General features: G+C 34.6%; 2 protein-coding genes and 1 non-coding gene across 3 annotated transcripts in view; all 3 read right to left on the bottom strand.

Moving 5' to 3' along the window:
- The window catches only part of LOC125061813 (rho GTPase-activating protein 6), a 106,073-nt gene extending 102,396 nt beyond the window's left edge, over positions 1 to 3,677 (bottom strand). The window contains exon 1 of the mRNA XM_047667418.1: positions 3,571 to 3,677. The gene's annotated coding sequence lies outside the window, so the exon portion shown is untranslated. The remainder of the gene's footprint in view (positions 1 to 3,570) is intronic.
- A 4,638-nt stretch (positions 3,678 to 8,315) lies between these two features.
- Trnam-cau lies at positions 8,316 to 8,387 on the bottom strand. The gene has a single exon. It is a non-coding gene; the product is annotated as a tRNA-Met (tRNA).
- Positions 8,388 to 10,888: 2,501 nt separating this feature from the next.
- LOC125061876 lies at positions 10,889 to 18,171 on the bottom strand. Its single transcript, XM_047667512.1, has 5 exons — positions 18,033 to 18,171; positions 16,074 to 16,143; positions 15,602 to 15,707; positions 13,824 to 14,018; positions 10,889 to 11,119 (listed from the first exon to the last, which is right to left on the bottom strand). The coding sequence occupies exons 1-5, from the start codon at positions 18,092 to 18,094 to the stop codon at positions 10,908 to 10,910; spliced, it is 645 nt and encodes a 214-aa protein (XP_047523468.1). The 5' UTR covers positions 18,095 to 18,171; the 3' UTR covers positions 10,889 to 10,907.
- Between the last annotated feature and the right edge of the window lie 110 nt (positions 18,172 to 18,281).

The following is an 18,281-nucleotide window of genomic DNA, read 5'->3' as shown; positions in this document are numbered from 1 at the left end:
ATACTTAAACTAAACATTCATTTGAATCTAATTCCAAATATCTCTGGCTCATGACTTCTAGAAAACGTAAATAATCTTCATATGCGCTATTCGCTTGGTTACAATAAGTTGTCGCTAGATGGCGTTAGAGTAGCTTCTATAAATTCTATTTTTATCACCACGTCTGTGCGTTAAACAACTAATTGTCATGTTACTTTAATGCGATAAAATTGTGGTCAATTTTGTTTCTATTTTACATAATACAAATATTTTTTACTAATCTACTTCTTCTAAAAAGGTTTAAAATCAAATTATTGCAAAAAACCACCAGTTGCTTTCAAGGGAAGGTAATAAAAAATTTAAAAGCCTTGTATTTAATGAGACAGTATGTAGACCATAAGTTTTGACAACAACTATAAATAACTTAACTGTTATGACATTATGATAATTACCTAATGACTATTATTAGTACGGTTTTTTTTAATAATCTAAATGTACTTTCCTCGCAAATAAACGTTTTATTATCAATATTATTATTGGGCAACTACGATTTGTATAACAGTATTGCGTCACTTCCTAGTTCCGTTTCTATTTCGGGCGATGGAAACGTATCTAGTAACCTTTGCATTGTAAGACTACTATATATCTTTAATATATATAAATTACGTGTCACGTTGTTTGTCCGCTATGGACTCCTAAACTACCGAACCGATATCAATCAAATTTGCACACCGTGTGTAGTTTGATCCAACTTAAAAGATAGGATAGCTTACATCTCAGTTTATACCTGCAATATTATATTATTGCAAAATATTTGTTTATTACATATTTGATAGTCGCAATTCTAACAGATGGCGCTGTGTTGAAAGTACCAACGTTTCACATAAGCTACAATTTAATGGCATAACCACCAAAATAGCATGGTCCCCATGACTGGTGTTCTACCGTTTCCCTTGAATAGTTTACTACTATGTAATATAACAAAAACCTTAGCCACAGAAACGCTTGGCCGGTCTGCTAGTAAATAAATAAAGAGACTTCAGTCACATATACAGTCAGTGATTAGTCTAGTAATATATGTATACGGTTGAAGATAATCATATTTTTTAAATGTTGAGAATCAAATTAACCATTTGATAAAATAGCTGTCAGAATGAATAATAGATTACTATGTTTTTTTACAATTATAATCATTCATTTGTTCCCATATTTTTTGTGTGTACTAAATTATTTTGCAGTCACAATGGCGTGCAATTCTGTCTCTACTCAATCTGGTAATGAATTGAATTAAATTACTTTGAGAGGAAGAATTATGAGTCCAATGTAATGAGTAAATTATTAGTTCGGCTGTCAGGAAATGTAGTCATCGAATCGAATTTCATAATAAAATCCTTCGATATTTGACCAGTTTCACAAATATATCACAATTCTAAATGTTATCCCGATGTATGGTGCAGAAGGAAGTTAGGATATCGATTTAAAAAAATATAACAAATCTAAACTGTATATATTGAAAATAAACTTGCTTTATTAATTATTATTATATATTATAATTTATAAGTATAGACCAACATCACTCCCTCATCTATACTGATAAGTGTGCATTAACGTGACTAAACCATATTTTAAATGCGTAGTTATTATTTGCGTTAGTCGAGCAGTGGCTTCATCATGTGACTCTCATTCCCGAGGTTTGCTACTCTGTCCACCAATGTATCTATGTGCGCATTTAAAGCTAAATAAATGAAAGCATCGTGAGGAAACTAGCATCCCTTCAGATCCAAAATGTTGACGGCGTATGTCAGGAACAGAAGAAACAAAACACGAAACATACAGAGATCTAAAACCCAGACTTAAACGGTTCCAGCTTAAGGCAGTTGGTGGAGAAGATTGGGAGGAAATGCTCAAGATAGAGAGAGATAGAGTCAATTTTAGAAGGCCTATAGTCTATAAGAGATCCTTGAAAAAAAATGTATTTATAATAAATATTAAAATTTTAAGTGTATATGTCACCGTAAAATTGTAAACACCGTTAGATTGTAATCTATCTCGGGAGATTGTGAACTGTCGAAAGATTGTAAACTCAACGTACTGCTTACAATTTAACGTATTATTATTCGGTAGATTGTAATCTATCGGGTGGGTGTATTATAAAGGCTTAATAATTATTGTTATTATTATTCCCAAAATTTGTAAAAGCTTAGTTTTGCACGTTCATATAGATGACGCAGTTTAACGTTGAATATTATGAGTTAATGAAATGATTTAATACTGTAGATTTCGCACACCTATAAAAACTTTTGTTTAGTTTAAACTTCCTGTTAACAAGGTTTAGAACGTCCTTGATCTATTTTGTTAAATAAATCAACATATTATGACGTCCCAACATATTTCAGCGTCTATATGCAATACCACCTTCACCATAAGGGCACACGGGGCCCGTGCCCAGGGCCCCCATTCTCAGGGGGCCCCGAAGGACCGACAATTTCTCTCCCACATTTATTCTTAAAACATTTTTGTCGGGCACATTACACTTTTTTCACAAATCAGTTATCTTATCAAGGATCTTTACGAGGCATATACTACGCCATTTTATCGATAACTGCGTCTATTCCTACTGTACTAATTAATAAGGATATAATAGAAGACTATACAGAAATCTCGAAAGAAACCGTTATTGTAATCGTAACCAAAAAACCAGCAGCATTCTAATATCATACTGTATTTGATGATAAATGGTCATACTTAGTAAAAATAAATTATTATAAGCTTTTTTTACTTTCAAAAAGGGCCCCTAATTCTTGTGTGCCCAGCCTAGTTTAAGACGGCGCTTTTTTTATATGATTAAGTGGCAACAGTGTTATGCTTATTTTTTTAATTAACAGGGTGAAAGCCACACGGCTCAAAAGCGCGTTGTCGGCCTTTAAAGAATTGGTACACTCTTGAAGGACCCTAAGTCGAATTCGGAATAGTGGTGGTGCGCGGAAAACTGCCTTAAAAAACGCTCAGTTGTGGAACGACTGACGTCGAGGTGATACGGATGGTTTTTTGGCTTGTTAAAACAATTATTGTTTTAAATTGAAATACTCGGAAACTCAGGCACGGAAGTCAACAGCAAGACAGTTCATAAATTCACTATGGTAGCTGTATTTAAAAAAAAAATAATATTGATAGAATATTTCCTATGATAAAATTCAAAATTCAAAAAACATTTATTATTATACGTAACAAAATGTACACTTATGAACGTCAATAAATAAATATATATGAAATGAATAATTTAGTATTCTAATGGTAAAATGAAATTTGAAAACTTTTGAGTTTAAGACAATTTAATTCAACTCACGTCACCTATGTTATTATTTAATAAAACCTAAACATAACAATCAAACAATATTTAAAATTTTCGTAACATAGCAATAATAAAAATAATTAAAAAATTATAAAAAGAAAATTAAAACAAATTTAAAAAGTTTGGTCCCTGTACCTTTAATGACAGCATTTCCTCGCTGTATTGCGATACATATGGGTTGAGGAATTCAGCTCTGGGGTCACCTATGTTATATATTATTTAATTATATAATTACTTACATTAATATAACATCCTCAAAAAACACAAACACAAATCACAAGAATATCACTCGCGGACGTGTGCAAGGAACGACGCGCGACCATCAACTGAGTTATTGCAACGTTAGTCGTTACTGAAACGTTGTGTCGTCTGTTTCAGACTTGAATTTGATTTACATTATAGTGTTGGCCTAGTGGCTCACTCTCATCCCTGAGTTCGTAGGTTCAATCCCCGGCTACACCAATGGACTGTCTATGTGCGCATTTAACATTCGCTCGAACGGTGCAGGTAAACATCTTAGATCCAAAAAGTCGAGGGCGTGTGTGAGGAGGCTTATCACCTATTTCCCTATTAGAAGCCCAGTGACTACAGCGTGACTCTTATAACCATAGTAGGATTGATCCGACTATGCACCTAGTGGCGTCACTATACCATATGGGGCCCAAGGCAAATTCTTTTAATGGGGCCCTATCAGTAAAAATCGTCCCTACTCAGTTTAATTTTAATAAACTTCGAGATTTATGATTTTTTATATGATTTTATATGTCCCACGAATGGCCATAGGCCTGGAGACTTCACATTCATCCATAGAACATAATATCTCTTGGGCAGAGGCCCTCGTGGGTCGGGGCCCCGTGGCATTTAGCCAGCCCTGGCACCCTATTGTTACGCCACTGTATGCACCGATGTCCTTTCAGTTAAATAACAGTCGCTCGTACGGTGAAGGAAACCATCGAGAAGAAACCAGCATGGTTTAAATCCAAAAAGTCGACGGCGTGTCACAGGAGGCTGATCACTGTTACACCGGTTAGATTGACCATGAAACAGATACAGAAATCTGAGGCCCAGACCTAAAAGGTTGTAGCGCCACTGATTAATTTTTTTATTTTACATTATAGAACACTGTGGTTTACTGAAAGTTCTGGACCTGAAACTGTGGAACTGCGGTTTTTCAGTCAAAGCCTCTTGTTAAAGGAGTATGGTCTTTGCAAGACGTTTGAAGCTTTTAGGGGCACGGGCAGAAGAAATTCAAGAAAAGAGCGTACCAATTCTTAAAAGGTCGGCAACATACTCGCGAGCCCTCTGGCATTGAGAGTATCATTGGTCGGAGGTATCACTTACCATCAGATGAGCCTCCTGCCCGTTTGCTTTTCTTTCTCTTTCTATTCTTTTCTGGTAGTTTTAACTCTGGAAGTTACGGAGTATCACAGGTTCCAGTACGTCAATAAACGATACGTACTAAATAGTTTAAAAAAAATTATAAACCAGTGTTGTTACTATCAGGTATTGGACTAATCTTGCATATCTTTCTTTGATCTCTTAGTAAGTCTCATTTTAAGTCATGGCAGATGAGACACGAAAGGGGAGGACCCTTAGTTAAGTGTTTGGGGAAAGCAAAATCAATTTGTGCGCTGCTGAGTTTAAACACACGACGTCAGAGTTGAGAATTTCGCTTCTCTAGACCAACTCTCCACAAAATATTTATATATATAATAAATATTTCACATAATTATTACCGCTTAATAGCTCCCATTCTCTGCTTGCAACTTAATACTTCGACTCTTCACCAGAGTGCGAACTATTTGTGAAGAGGGGTGGTATCCTGTGATATAAAGACAATCTTAAATATGTCAGTGGCTGTACAACCTTTTTAGTTCTGGGTCTCAGATTTCTGAATCTGTTTCATGGTCAATCTAACAGGCAAGTAGGTGATTAGCCTACTGTGCCTGACACACGCCGTCGTCTATTTGGATCTAAGCCGGCTACCTAACGATGTTTAGCTTCGTACGAGCGGATGCTAAATACGCACATAGAAAGTTCATTGGTGCACAGCCGGGGATCGAACCTACGTCGTCAGGGATGAAAGTCGCACGCTGAAGTCACTATGCCAACACTGGCTAAGACATACTTAGGGAAACTTAAAGCAAAAAGGTTTTTTCTTATTTACGAATTTCTTTAATAGAATTTATCTTTGTCGTGTTTAAATTTGGCATAAATAAATAAACTTTATATATATAATAAGACAAAATTTTCCTGTATTTAAAGAGTCATGAATTTTCACAGAAAAGTATAATAATTTAAGCGTGTCCCAGAAGAAATATCGCGTTGAAAACTCGAAGAAAATCGAAATGGTTCTGAGTAATTCTACGTCTTTGGATTATTTATAAATATGTGTATTTTATTTATTTATAAACGTTACAGGAGATCACTCTAATACAATATAAAGGAAATCGTGTTAATTTGTTACTTTAGCCCAACGCTTTTTCTGTTTTACAGTTTCTTAAACCAACTATCGATTCAAAACTTTATAAATTCACTAACAATATTCAACATCTTCTAAATCTGTCCTATGCTGAAACAGAAAGTATTCTTCTTGTGAAACAGTTTAGTTATAAAATTGTAAGTGTTATGTAGAAATTATTAAAATCTTTATTATGTCAAATGGAAGAAACGTCACAAAGTCATTATTTTCACTTTTTTCTTAAATAACGACTAAAGCTACGTTCAGATTGTGTTTTGTTTCTAACTTTCAAATATGTACCTCGAACGTGTTATGGTGTATTGAAAATAATTTGAGAATAGCTATTCACTAAATATTAAAGATTCCTTATAACATATAAACAACAAAATCAAATGGAAAAGATCCTGATCAATCGTAACTTTTCTAATTCTTGTATTTCTTATTCTTTTGTTATTCATCACAATTCACGAATCCGTGGAATAGCTTTTTAGTTTTAAGTGTGTTTTTTTTTATTTTATTAATAACTAATAGACTTGGCCAAGCGTTGCTGTGGCTAAGATTTTTGTTATATTACATAGTAGTAAACTATTCAAGAGAAAAGGCTGGAGAACACCAATCCACCATGCTTTTTTGGTGGTAATGCCATTAAATTGTAGCTTATGTGAAACGGTGGTAATTATTTTGATAAGGATCAATACCTAGGTACGAATAAAGGGCCTTTTCTAGCGCTGGTATTTAAATAAAACAAAATTAATAAAAGGACGCTTATTGTGACGTAACTATAAAAGATAGAGACTGCATGCTGTCGCGACAATTTTTATAGATAGTGATGTGTCCATAAAAATTGTAATCTATCATTAATAGTTTTCGTTGCGCACACGATCGAAGGAAGTTTTTTGTTTATTTTTTTACACCTTGGGTTAGATTATTCAAGTTTTAGTAAGCATCCCTATTTTTTTTTAAATGAAACATAGCCTATGTCACTCGGGAATAGTGTAGCTTGCCAAAGATGAAACAATTTTTGAAATCGGTCCAGTAGTTTCGGAGCCTATTCATTTCAAACAGACAAAAAATCAAACCTTTCCTCTTTATAATAATAGTATAGATTATTTGTATAAATATAACGAAGTGTGAATAAAAAATAAAATACTTTCTTGTATTCTTAGTGTTTTTAAAATAAATTGCCAGTAGTTTAAGTCAGTTTTACTTGTGAATTGTGATTTTAATTTTTGTATTGATATTGCTATAAAAGTTTTGTCAATAAAGTGATTAAAAAAAGTTGTAGCACTTTCTAATCATTTTCTTTATAGGCCTGTCACACGCCGGCACTAAGACATGCCAGCCCTGCGATTCTGTAACTCACTTTTCGAACTCACACAGCGGTTTTCGCATCGGCGGTCGCTCTCAAATCAGTCGTGAAGCAGTCATTTTGTGATCTGGCACTCTGATAAACAATAAACTACAAGTTCCTACATTTTCAGAATGTCAAATCACAAAAAGACTGCTTCACGACTGATTTGAAAGCGACCGCCGATGCGAAAACCGCTGTGTGAGTTCAAAAAGTGAGTTACAGAATCGCAGGGCAGTTGTGCGATGTGTTCCTTCACCGTACCAGCGTGTTAAATGCACATACACCGCGGGACATACATCCTCGTACAGTTAAGCTTTTTGTGTTCAAACATAATGGGGTGTATTAATGAGTTAGGAGGACAATGTCTTTGTGGTAAACTGGAGAATTGCCAACGCATTGTTGTCATGCGTGATACATGTTTTATTATTGGATTTATGTGCGTAGAGGTTTAGCGTGAATTTAGTTGGTTATATTATAACTAAAGGACATCAATTGGCCGAGTGGCTTCAGCGTGCGACTCTCATCCCTGAGGTCGTAGGTTCGATCCCCGGCTGTGCATGGACTTTCTTTCTATGTGCGCATTTAACAGTTGCTCGAACGAAGGAAAACATCGTGAAGAAACCGACATGTCTTAGACCCAAAAAGTCGACGGCGTGTGTCAGGCACTGGAGGCTGATCACCTACTTGCCTATTAGATTTAAAAATGATCATGATACAGATTCAGAAATCTGAGGCCAAGACCTAAAGAGGTGGTAGCGCCACTGATTGATAGCAACTCTCTAGAAAGACTAGTATGAAGACTTGGCTGGTCCAATAGTGGGACATGAAACGGACCATTCGTCCGGTACGAAGTAACTTTGTTTTTGCCGCGAATCACCGCTATGTGGCGCTGCCCGCTGTAGTATTTCCGTACCAATTCGACTCAGGGTTCTTTTAGAAAGGAGCGTACCAATCTTAAAAGACCGGCAACGCACTCGCGAGCCCTCTGGCATCTGGCTCTGTAGTAAAATAATCTAGTCTTAGAAACTCCAATCCTTAATTTTAAATTTGTCGTATGTATGACAATAGTTACTTAGAAATTATGTTATCATTTATTATGGGATGATATGATTGAAAGTGACTTAAGGTATAACCTATCGCTAAAACAGCTTAGAAAAAAACAAAAAAATATATAGCAGAGCGTGGTTTCGATCCACGGACCTCTGGGTTATGGGCCCAGCACGCTTCCACTGCGCCACTCTGCTCTTTGATATTTCTTTGAAAAAGCGCTTTATTTACTTTATTAAGCTATAAATATTATTAAACCTAGTTATTATTACACTTGACACAATTTAACTACTTTTGTTAGCATTACGATAACACATTTCGCCATAAATTGAACTCAATTCCTACGAAGAAGGTTTCTTAATTATAATTAACTACATATTATATGTATATGTTTTAAACCTTTCAAGATATAAATATTTTTTCAAGTAAATGAATGGTTAACAAGATGTCTCGTTCCATTAAAGTTTTTGTCAATTTCACGTCATATTTGAGTGAAGCTCATGAAGGGTGACAAGTCAAAACTTTTTTGCAATCGTAGCGTTATATTTTGCTATGGATTTGGATTTAGAAGAGGCGGTCGTTGTCTGTGAACTCATCAGAGAAAATAAAAACGCGAAAATAATACTGGGTACACCCCGTTTGTGTTTGTGCCAAAATATTATTAGTAGGTTAGCTTTAAAGCATATTTATTTATTAAATTATTAATTTATATCTATATATATATAAAAATGAAACCCGTTTTCCGTTGTCACGACATAACATAAAAACGGCTTGACCGATTTGTCTAAATTTTTTTTGTTGTGTTTGTAATTGTCAGGAGAAGGTTCTTATAAAAGAAAAAAAGAAAAAAATTGAGTGGAAAATTAGAAAATTTAAGAATACTTAACCACCATACAATTCGAACTTTTTGATGTAACCATAAGGCGTTTGACATAACATTGACAGAATGCGTGCTGCAAATATCGTCAAAGAGGATGTAAGAAAAATGAATATTGTTTAAAATAAGTGCTTCGATCGGAGTTATTATAGTGATAATATAATAATATGCGAGCCAGAAAAACAAACAAAGAATGTTGTATAACATAAAGCATTAGAATAATAAATACTTTGTTTCTGAAATATTTTTTTATTAATTATACCAATTTGAAATCAATATTCATAGTTAAGACAGGACAACGTCTGTCGGGTCCGCTAGTTGTATATAAATTAATAATTTAATAAATTATTGTATATAAATTATATTTCACTATACTTTGGCTAATGAAAGAAGATAATTGAATTATTTTAAAACTTACGGATGGCAATACAGAATGTCATTGAATTTTTTGGGTTAGTATGATTTATTGTATTGATACTTCATGCAATTACTCATTTTTATTTCTATTATATATTACTTCCAAATACTTAACAGGTATAATAGCCTACACTTTGTTTTATTTGATAGAATATTTCGTTTCTTTCGCAGGTAATCTGGAGGATGTAGGAGTCGATACAATAGTGAGAACTATTGGTAAGCTCACTGATTTAGAGCATAAAGAACCAGTACTTTAAAGAAATCGCAAATTTTTTGAATTCTGATTTTGATTATTCCGATAAAATTGTGTTTTATAATAAACATAGTTTTAGTTTTCCATGCAATGCTAGCCATTTTAAGTATCAATAGTAAAAGACTAAATACGTATAGTATTTAATTTTATAGAAATACAGTTACTATCAATGTAAAAAAACATAAAATAAAATCAAGTAAGTTTAATCCACAAAATATATCAAACTTTTAGGGACAAGTCTTTGTTTTTAATTTGTTATTATTATTAATTACTTAAGATGTCATGTGGAACATGGTGTAATGGTTGCAGCTCCTTACAAACGTTGTGTAAAAAAAAAACACATGGCGATTAAAAAGAGTGTTCCGTTCTACGCCCTTGATTTGAGAACTGGCACTAAATGTAAAATTAGAAGCATTAATATGTATTGCTTTACTGACAAGTCATAAGTGTACAATTTTTTTGTATCATTAAATATAGTGTTACCTATATGATTAAATTATTTTTGATTGATTAATTGATTGTTTCCCTGGCTAGCTTGCTTATGTTCTAATATAATATATGTGTAAAATTTGTGATGTCATATTGTTTTGTATAAACACGTTGTTTTAAAACTTATTAATAAATAAACACAGCTGGAACATATATATTTATTATATGTAAAAACAGAAGTTTATATTTACAGAAGTTAACAATGGTCGTCTGGTTGTAAATAATTCACATTTATTTCCGTTAAATTTAAATTTAATTAAGAAATCTATTTGTAATATTGTAAAGTAAAATTGAATGATATATTATAGATATTGCTAAATCCAAATTGGGGTTTATTTAACAATCGTACTCAGAGTCGCTCATTAAGTGATTAATTCACTGCCTTAAGTCATAAAAGTTATTAATTGGGGCATTAAATCTTGCATCGATTATATATTAATCTACAATTAAATATAATGAACAAATCTGAGTACGCTATAAGTACATTAGGTAGTTTTTTAGACCGTTTATTATCACCAAATTACTTTAAATTTCCGATACATTTTTGGACAATCATACATAAACAATTTAGAAAAGTGCTTCCAAGCTTCTTAGAAGCTACGAGGAAATAACATTATTCGATTTCAAAAATAACTCATAGACAGGTTAAATCCTCCTAAAAGCCGTTTCAAAGCCAAAGAATTAATACAATCGTTCCCCATCAAAAGGAGCTCCATCCAACTCTGGCTGTCTGGTACCTTCTGGTGGGAGACCCCATCTAGGGCGACACCCATTATGGGCGTGGTACCGTGGTATCCTGTCATCCCTAATCATTTCATAGGCAACTCTTGCTGTACTATTCTGGTATTCTGATATACCGGTCTTGTAAAGGCATGGACGCACGTACCCAAGAACTGTAAAATTAAATATAGTAATTTATCAGGGGATAATCACCAGAATGTAAATTACGGCTGGACATATCGAAAAATAGCTGGGCGCAGCGAGTTTGAATAAAGCAAGTGAACTGGACAGATTGGCCATAATCCCACCTGCCTTGCGATTCTGTAACTCACTTTTCGCACTCTCACAGCGGTTTTCGCATCGGCGGTCGCTATGCCAGGAGATGCCTATACACAATAGTATAGACTTATGATCGTAGATATGCTTGAATAAATAAAATGGGTGCGTGTACTTATGTACGCGCGTAAGAAGTTATACTTCTTTGGCATTATTAAAAATTGTTTTTGATTGCATGCAAATAATTAATTACAATTAAATAATCAAAAACTGGAAAAGGAGTCATTATAGTCAATAAAGTTCAGTTTACATTTGAAAAATTAAATAAATAAATATTTATTATATTAAGTGTAACATAAATTCTACTATTATTCGAATGTTGTTTTTAAATTATGTCCAATGCCGTGGCATCTTCCGTGGGCAACTTCATTCTATTATTTTGTGTCACGGTGCGCGCGCATCGTAAAATTTCACTCTCATAAATTTTCATAACGCGCCTAAAGCATTATAAGTAAGTATCAAAAAGATAAAGATTTAAGTTTGCGCCTGGTAGATAGGTAGTACCGGTGACTTCTGGTGGTGCTTTCCTCGCTCAACGTATAAAGCGGGCCATAGACGGACCGCATGATGCAGTCAAGACCGACTGCAACATGCGGTCGCCGCACGGCGATCTGCAGTTTCCATACTAAATTCATATTCGCAATACACGGACCGCTCGAGCAGCTCCTGAGCAAACCGCATATTGCAGTCGGTCTTGACTGCAACATGCGGTCCGTCTAAGTATCGCAATACAGCGAGGTAATGCTTCCAGTGTCTAAGGTGCACTGCCACAGGGACCTAACTTTTTTTTTTTTAATTTTCTTTTTAATAATTTTTATTATTACTATGTTGGTTAACAAAATTGTAAATACTGTATATTTGATTGTTATGTTTAGGTATTTTTAAATGAATAATATGTTAAATAATAAAGAAAATATTATTAATATAGACGTGATATCAACAATTTAGCAGTATAATTTTGTGATCATATGCAATCGCTACATTGCCAACATAGCGACAAAAACACATACTTACTATTCTTGCGTCCGCGCACACAGAATGCATAACAAAACATACATTATTACGACTCATCATAAAATCATTTACATACTGCTAGACCAAACCAGCATTGGTACTCTGTAATTTCAAGAAGTTATACTGACGTTTGAGAACGTTTGATTTATTTCTGCGTAGCGTTGATGTTCCAATACAAAATCACGATTGGAATTGGGAGGTTGCTTTTGGAAGTTACAGAGTCCAGATGCAGATCTGTCAACCACAAATCAATGTGATTTTGAAAGATAAATTGATTATATGACTGGCTAGTTTTTCTCAAATTGTAGTCGGTACCTTATCCATAAATACTTACAATTCTATATTAAATTTAATAGAAATTAAATTACAGAATGATTGGTAATTCGACGTATTACCGTTAGGAGGTCATAGGGCCAATTGTGTTTATTTTAACCAATAACAACAATTTTTTATCATTATGTTTTTAGGGTTTAGAAGATAAGTCAAAAATGCAACTTTAAATTTTTTTACAAAACGTAACAATTCAAATCTCATCAATAAAACGATTAAACGCTGATTATTGACCATAATTTAAAAATACGATACGAAAAACTATATTATTTCAATGTTTTTTGAGATTTTTTTCACTAAAATACCTTAAAAAAACGTTATGAAATTTTGTTTGCGAATTAAAAATATAACCCTTTTGGCCTTTATGTATTATGATTTTTGTGCACTTTTCAGTGTTGCATCGAATTACTTATAACCCTGTATAGCAAAATAAATAAAGTTATTATTAAACCTACTTTCATACACCTAAATTGTTCCTTATTTTTAAGACACTTATAATAGATGCAGATACAAGTACGGGATACAGCTTGAGCTAAAGACGGCACCACATCCTAGCTATTGGGAATCTGGTCACAGACCTGCGTCTGGAGACACGGTTTATGACCGGTGGAAGCTGACAATGACGGAATGCCTTCCCTGGGATGCCTTCAAGACCTTCCAGCAGAAAGGCAAAAGACGACCGGGGCAGTGACGCCGTGCTTTCACACATCTGCTCTAAGAAAAAGTTTTGAAGGCGTGGGAGGAGTCACGCGTTTGGTGGGGGGAGGGCTCAGCTGTTGTCCATTGGGGAGCTGAAGGCATCCGTCAGGTTTAGTGGGTATGGTTGTAAGTTTGAGTCCCACATAATCTCTGCTTGAGCAAAATGCCGCATCGATATGCGTCACTGAACGTTAAATAAATCAAGGTTTATACACCCAGGTGGTGGTACACCCACCATGAAGACCTCATGCTAATGCCCACGAAATAATCAACAAATAATGTTACAAGCATTTGGAATAAACAGAAAAAATTACGCTAGATTTTTTTTTTTTTTTTTAAATAGGGGGGCAAACGAGCTTGCGGGACGACCAAAAAGGGCAGTCTACGCAGCCCATAGACACCCATTTTTAGTGGGTGCGTTGCCGGCCTTTGAGGGAGGAGTAGACTCGCTTCTTCTTCTTATTTCTGGATTCCAATTACAGATTCTTAAATACTAACTTCTGAAATTTGTCCTTAAAGGTTCGAGGGTGGGTTTGTTCATATCCCTCTCATATAATTCCTTGGCAACCTTCATCAGCTCCGTGTCTTTGATGTTGAGCTTTGGAGCCGGCGGTGGTGGAGCCTCTTCAACTTTCTCTTCTGTCTTGCGTGGGCGCTTTTTCTCGCGTGGTTTGAATGGGCGTGTTTTGAATTCTATAAAAATAAATTATCAATAACTTATTAAGCGTATAGAGTATTGGTCTAGTGACTTCAGCGTGCGTCTCTCGAGGTCGTAGGATCGATCCCCGGCTGTGCAACAATGGATTTTCTTTCTGTGTGCGCTGAATGATAAATACATTCGCTCGAACGGTGAAGGAAAATATAATGAGGAAATAGTCTTGTCTTAAGACCCAAAAAGTCCGCGAGTGTCAAGCACAGGAGGCTGATCAGTAGGAGATTAGATGCGCACACGCATAGATAGTCCGTTGGTGCAAAACCAGGGATCGAACCTACGACCCCATGGATGAGAGTCGCACGCTGAAGCCACTAGACCAACACTGTTAATCCTTGTACTATATAATTATTAATTCTGGAGACAAAGACCAAATCGTATTATTAGTACAAAGCAATTATTCATGAGAACAAAGCTGGAAAACAATAAATGTTGTATGCGGATGTTTGTCATAACGTTGACCGAATTAAGCCAAATGGGAGATCAAAAATAGTATTGCATATACGAGACATACATTGTGTAGAAGAGGTATTGATTACAGGAGAAATCGTTTATTGAATAGTAAACAAATTACTTAAGTCATAGTAATAGTTCAGGACGCTCACCTGATGTTAATGCCCTCGATAAATGCACTATTTGTTTATTTCGTACTCTTAGGCCGTTTCCACTGCTCCGGTCCGGCAAACGTTAATTACCGATCCGATTTAGAAACTCACAACAGTACTTAAGTACTTCTCCACTACTCCGGCATCCGGTTTTTAACGATCCGATAACTTGCTAGATCGAAACGCGGTGTTTTACCGGTCCAAGTATATCCTACTTGGATACTTCCAAGACGTTATAAATTATTATTCACAGGTTTATTTATAGATAGTTTGTTTAATTTGAAAGAATCTGGATAACCTGGACCAAACCAAATTATATTGCTATTTATTTATATTTTTATACCATAGTATTATTTATTGTGAACTATTTATTATACAAAACTATTATATAAAAAAAAGTAATAAACTTGCCAGGGCAATAAAATATTCAGAATTTAGAAAGTTTTATTAATAAAATAAAGTATATGGGTTTTAGTTAATATAGGTGTTGCAAGATAAATATACAAGTATCGATTATTGTGGAGAAGCACAATCCGGCCTTCCGATATTTGTCTCATGACTCTTTCCGGTATCCGATGCCGGACCGGAGCAGTGGAGTAAGGGTCTTACAGGTAACATAAATTATATATAATAAAAAACAATTATAGTAAACATATAGCCAAAGATGGAACACATAATAAACAAAAATGTTCATACTTTTACAAAAGGAAAAAATCAATAAAATTTAATACTATCTAAGTAATCCTTAATTCGGCTGTGTTGTGTGATGGTGTGTATGTGGGGTGTTCTCATGATGCAGGTGATTTAGCGCTATGGATAATCTTAATACTCCCTTAATCATATTCCGCTTCAATGGTTGTCGTTGTATCAGCAATATCAAGCTAATATCTCAGCTAAAAGGCCGGCAACGCACCCACGAGCCCTCTGGCTTTTAGCTTTAAAAGTATATATACTTATACCTTGTGAAAGATGTGCGCAATAGTCGTTGAAGTATGTCGATTGGCCGCGAAGACTCCTCATAGTGTCCTTTATGAATTTCTCTATCTCTTCTTCGGACCATGCTTTCTAAAAAATAAAAAAGGGCGCGTGTACTTATGAACGCGCGTAAGAAGTTATACTTCTTTGGCATTATTAAAAATAGTTTTTGATTGCATGCAAATAATTAATTACAATTAAATAATCAAAGACTGGACAAGGAGTCATAGTCAATAAAGTTCAGTTTACATTTGAAAAATTAAATAAATAAATATTTATTATTATTCTTTACATTAAGTGTAACATAAATTCTATTGTCCAATGCCGTAGCATCTTCCGTGGGCAACTTCATTCTGTTAATTTGCGCGCGCATCGTAAATTTCACTCTCATCAATTTTTCATAACGCGCCTAAAGAAGTATAACTTCAAAAATATTTAAATAAGAGTTATTCTTACATCTTCTGATCCTACTTTAGGGTCCAACCACTTGCCTTCGAGTTGTGCCCAACGGTTTTCCGGACGACACCTGCAAATTATTTGTATCATTATTTATTTCGCGATAACTCCAACTGATATAACCACCAAAGAGATCAAAATAAGAATAGAAAACACTGAGGGAGATCATAAAAACAACAGACAAAAGAGCAAAGTCTTTAACACCTGTATTCTCTGCTTTACCTATGGCTGCGAAACTTGGGCATTCTCTTACCAGCACAGGGACATGCTAGCATACTGCCTTGGAAAGAAGCATGCTGAGAATAAGAAAGTTAGACAAGCAAAAAAACACAGACAGAGCTAATACAGGTGTGACAGACATTCTCACTAAGATAGACAAAATTACATGGAGATGGACGGGTCATATACTACGGAGCCCCCATGAAAAATGGAGCAAAATATTGACGGAATGGTACCCTAGAGACGGAAAACAAAAGAAGGTGGATAACGCAAAAGATGGAGGACGAACTCAAATTACCAGTAGGCAACAACTGGAGAAGAGTCGCAAAAGATAGAGAACAGTGGAAAGGGTTAGAGGAGGCGTTTGCTAAGAAGCACACCGAACTCCGAGATATACTGTAGTGAAAATATATTACAGATCACAGAGTTTCTGAATATATTATTAATATATCTAATATATAAAATTCTCGTGTCGCGGTGTTTGTCATTAAACTCCTCCAAAATGGCTCGACCGGTTTTCGTAAAATCGGACAACATTTATTTTTCATCCCCCTAAATGTTAAGGGTGGTCCCTAATTTTTTTTATTGACAAAATTTTTTGTTTTTATTTTTTTATACAAAAAAACATACAACCCTTAATTTTCACCCCTCTACGATCAACCCCTATTTTTTATTTGTAAATTAAAATCTTACAATGGAAAACCGAACAGTCTCTGGGGTAGCATAGCAAAATGTTTCATGTTGGTACTGATAAGGTAGGCTAAGTAAAATCACATTAAGGAGAAACGAAGTTCGCAGCAGCAGCAAGTAGCAGCTAGGGCGCTATAAAATCCAGCGGTAACAACTTTTGACAACTGTCCAAAGCAAATTGGATTTTGACATACGGGACTCACTACCTTACTTTAGTCAAATCCAAGAAAGTGTACTTTTACGCGAGTAGGTGGCGGCATGACACTGCCGCCTCTTATTTTTTATAGACTATTGGAAAATACTAGAATTTTGTGGAACAAATCGTTTGACACACTAATTAATATGACGAGTTCGACTAACGCCCACGCGACTGAGCAGCCGGTTCCAGCGCTATGACCATAATTATTCTTTTTTACATTGCGTAATAAGACCCCTGAAGAACCGCCATACTGGTACAAATGACCCACTATTTTGTGCCACTATCTCCCGGCCTATCTTCTGTGCTTCTGTTAGCATTAATTTGTTGACAAAGACAATATAGAATCATAGCTCAAAGGGCTGCCCACGACACAGAAAATCCTAGTTCACTTAATTTTACATAAAAATCCTTTTTATTGTGTATATTAAAGTATTTTCTTTCTATCAGCGAAAAAGCATGTGCCACTAGTTATCAGATACTAACATATATTCACTATATATGCAAATTGCGTGACATCTGAAACCTTTCCACCAGCAGTATAAGTTTTTAACTTCATTTAATTTGCTTTCAGTTAATGAAATTTTCTAAATCAATTCAATAGCTCAAATATATATGATATGTGACCATTGCCCACTCCACTTTATTCAAATAGAAACGGTTATATCACAAATATATTATATATATATATATTATTCTCCTTGCGGAAGTTACGAACATACTTACGTTATGTATATAGCACATCCCGTGAGACAAAACGTTAAATAATTACACATATATAAAATAATATATCATCGACTCAGTAGTACACGAGAGTTCTACAAACTTTACTTGTAATAGTATATGTTACTTACATTTGTGTCTTCCTTATAGGATGTTGTCGATATTCATCGAAATATTCTGTTAAAAAGGACATTTCTTACTCAGTAATTTAATATTTTCACATAAAAATCTAAACGCGTGGAAATAAAAACGATTACAAAATATCAAAACGTCTCATTAAATTTTGTAACAGATTATAAAATAGTTATGGTTTTTTAGAATCGAAAAAGTTCTTATTGAAAACAAAATGGCGTATTGCACTTTTAATAAAATTTAGATTA

Source organism: Pieris napi, chromosome 24 (genome assembly GCF_905475465.1).
Source record: "Pieris napi chromosome 24, ilPieNapi1.2, whole genome shotgun sequence".
NCBI lineage: Eukaryota > Metazoa > Arthropoda > Insecta > Lepidoptera > Pieridae > Pieris > Pieris napi.
Note: the sequence above shows the minus strand (reverse complement) of the source record. Positions and strands in the feature narration are given on the sequence as shown.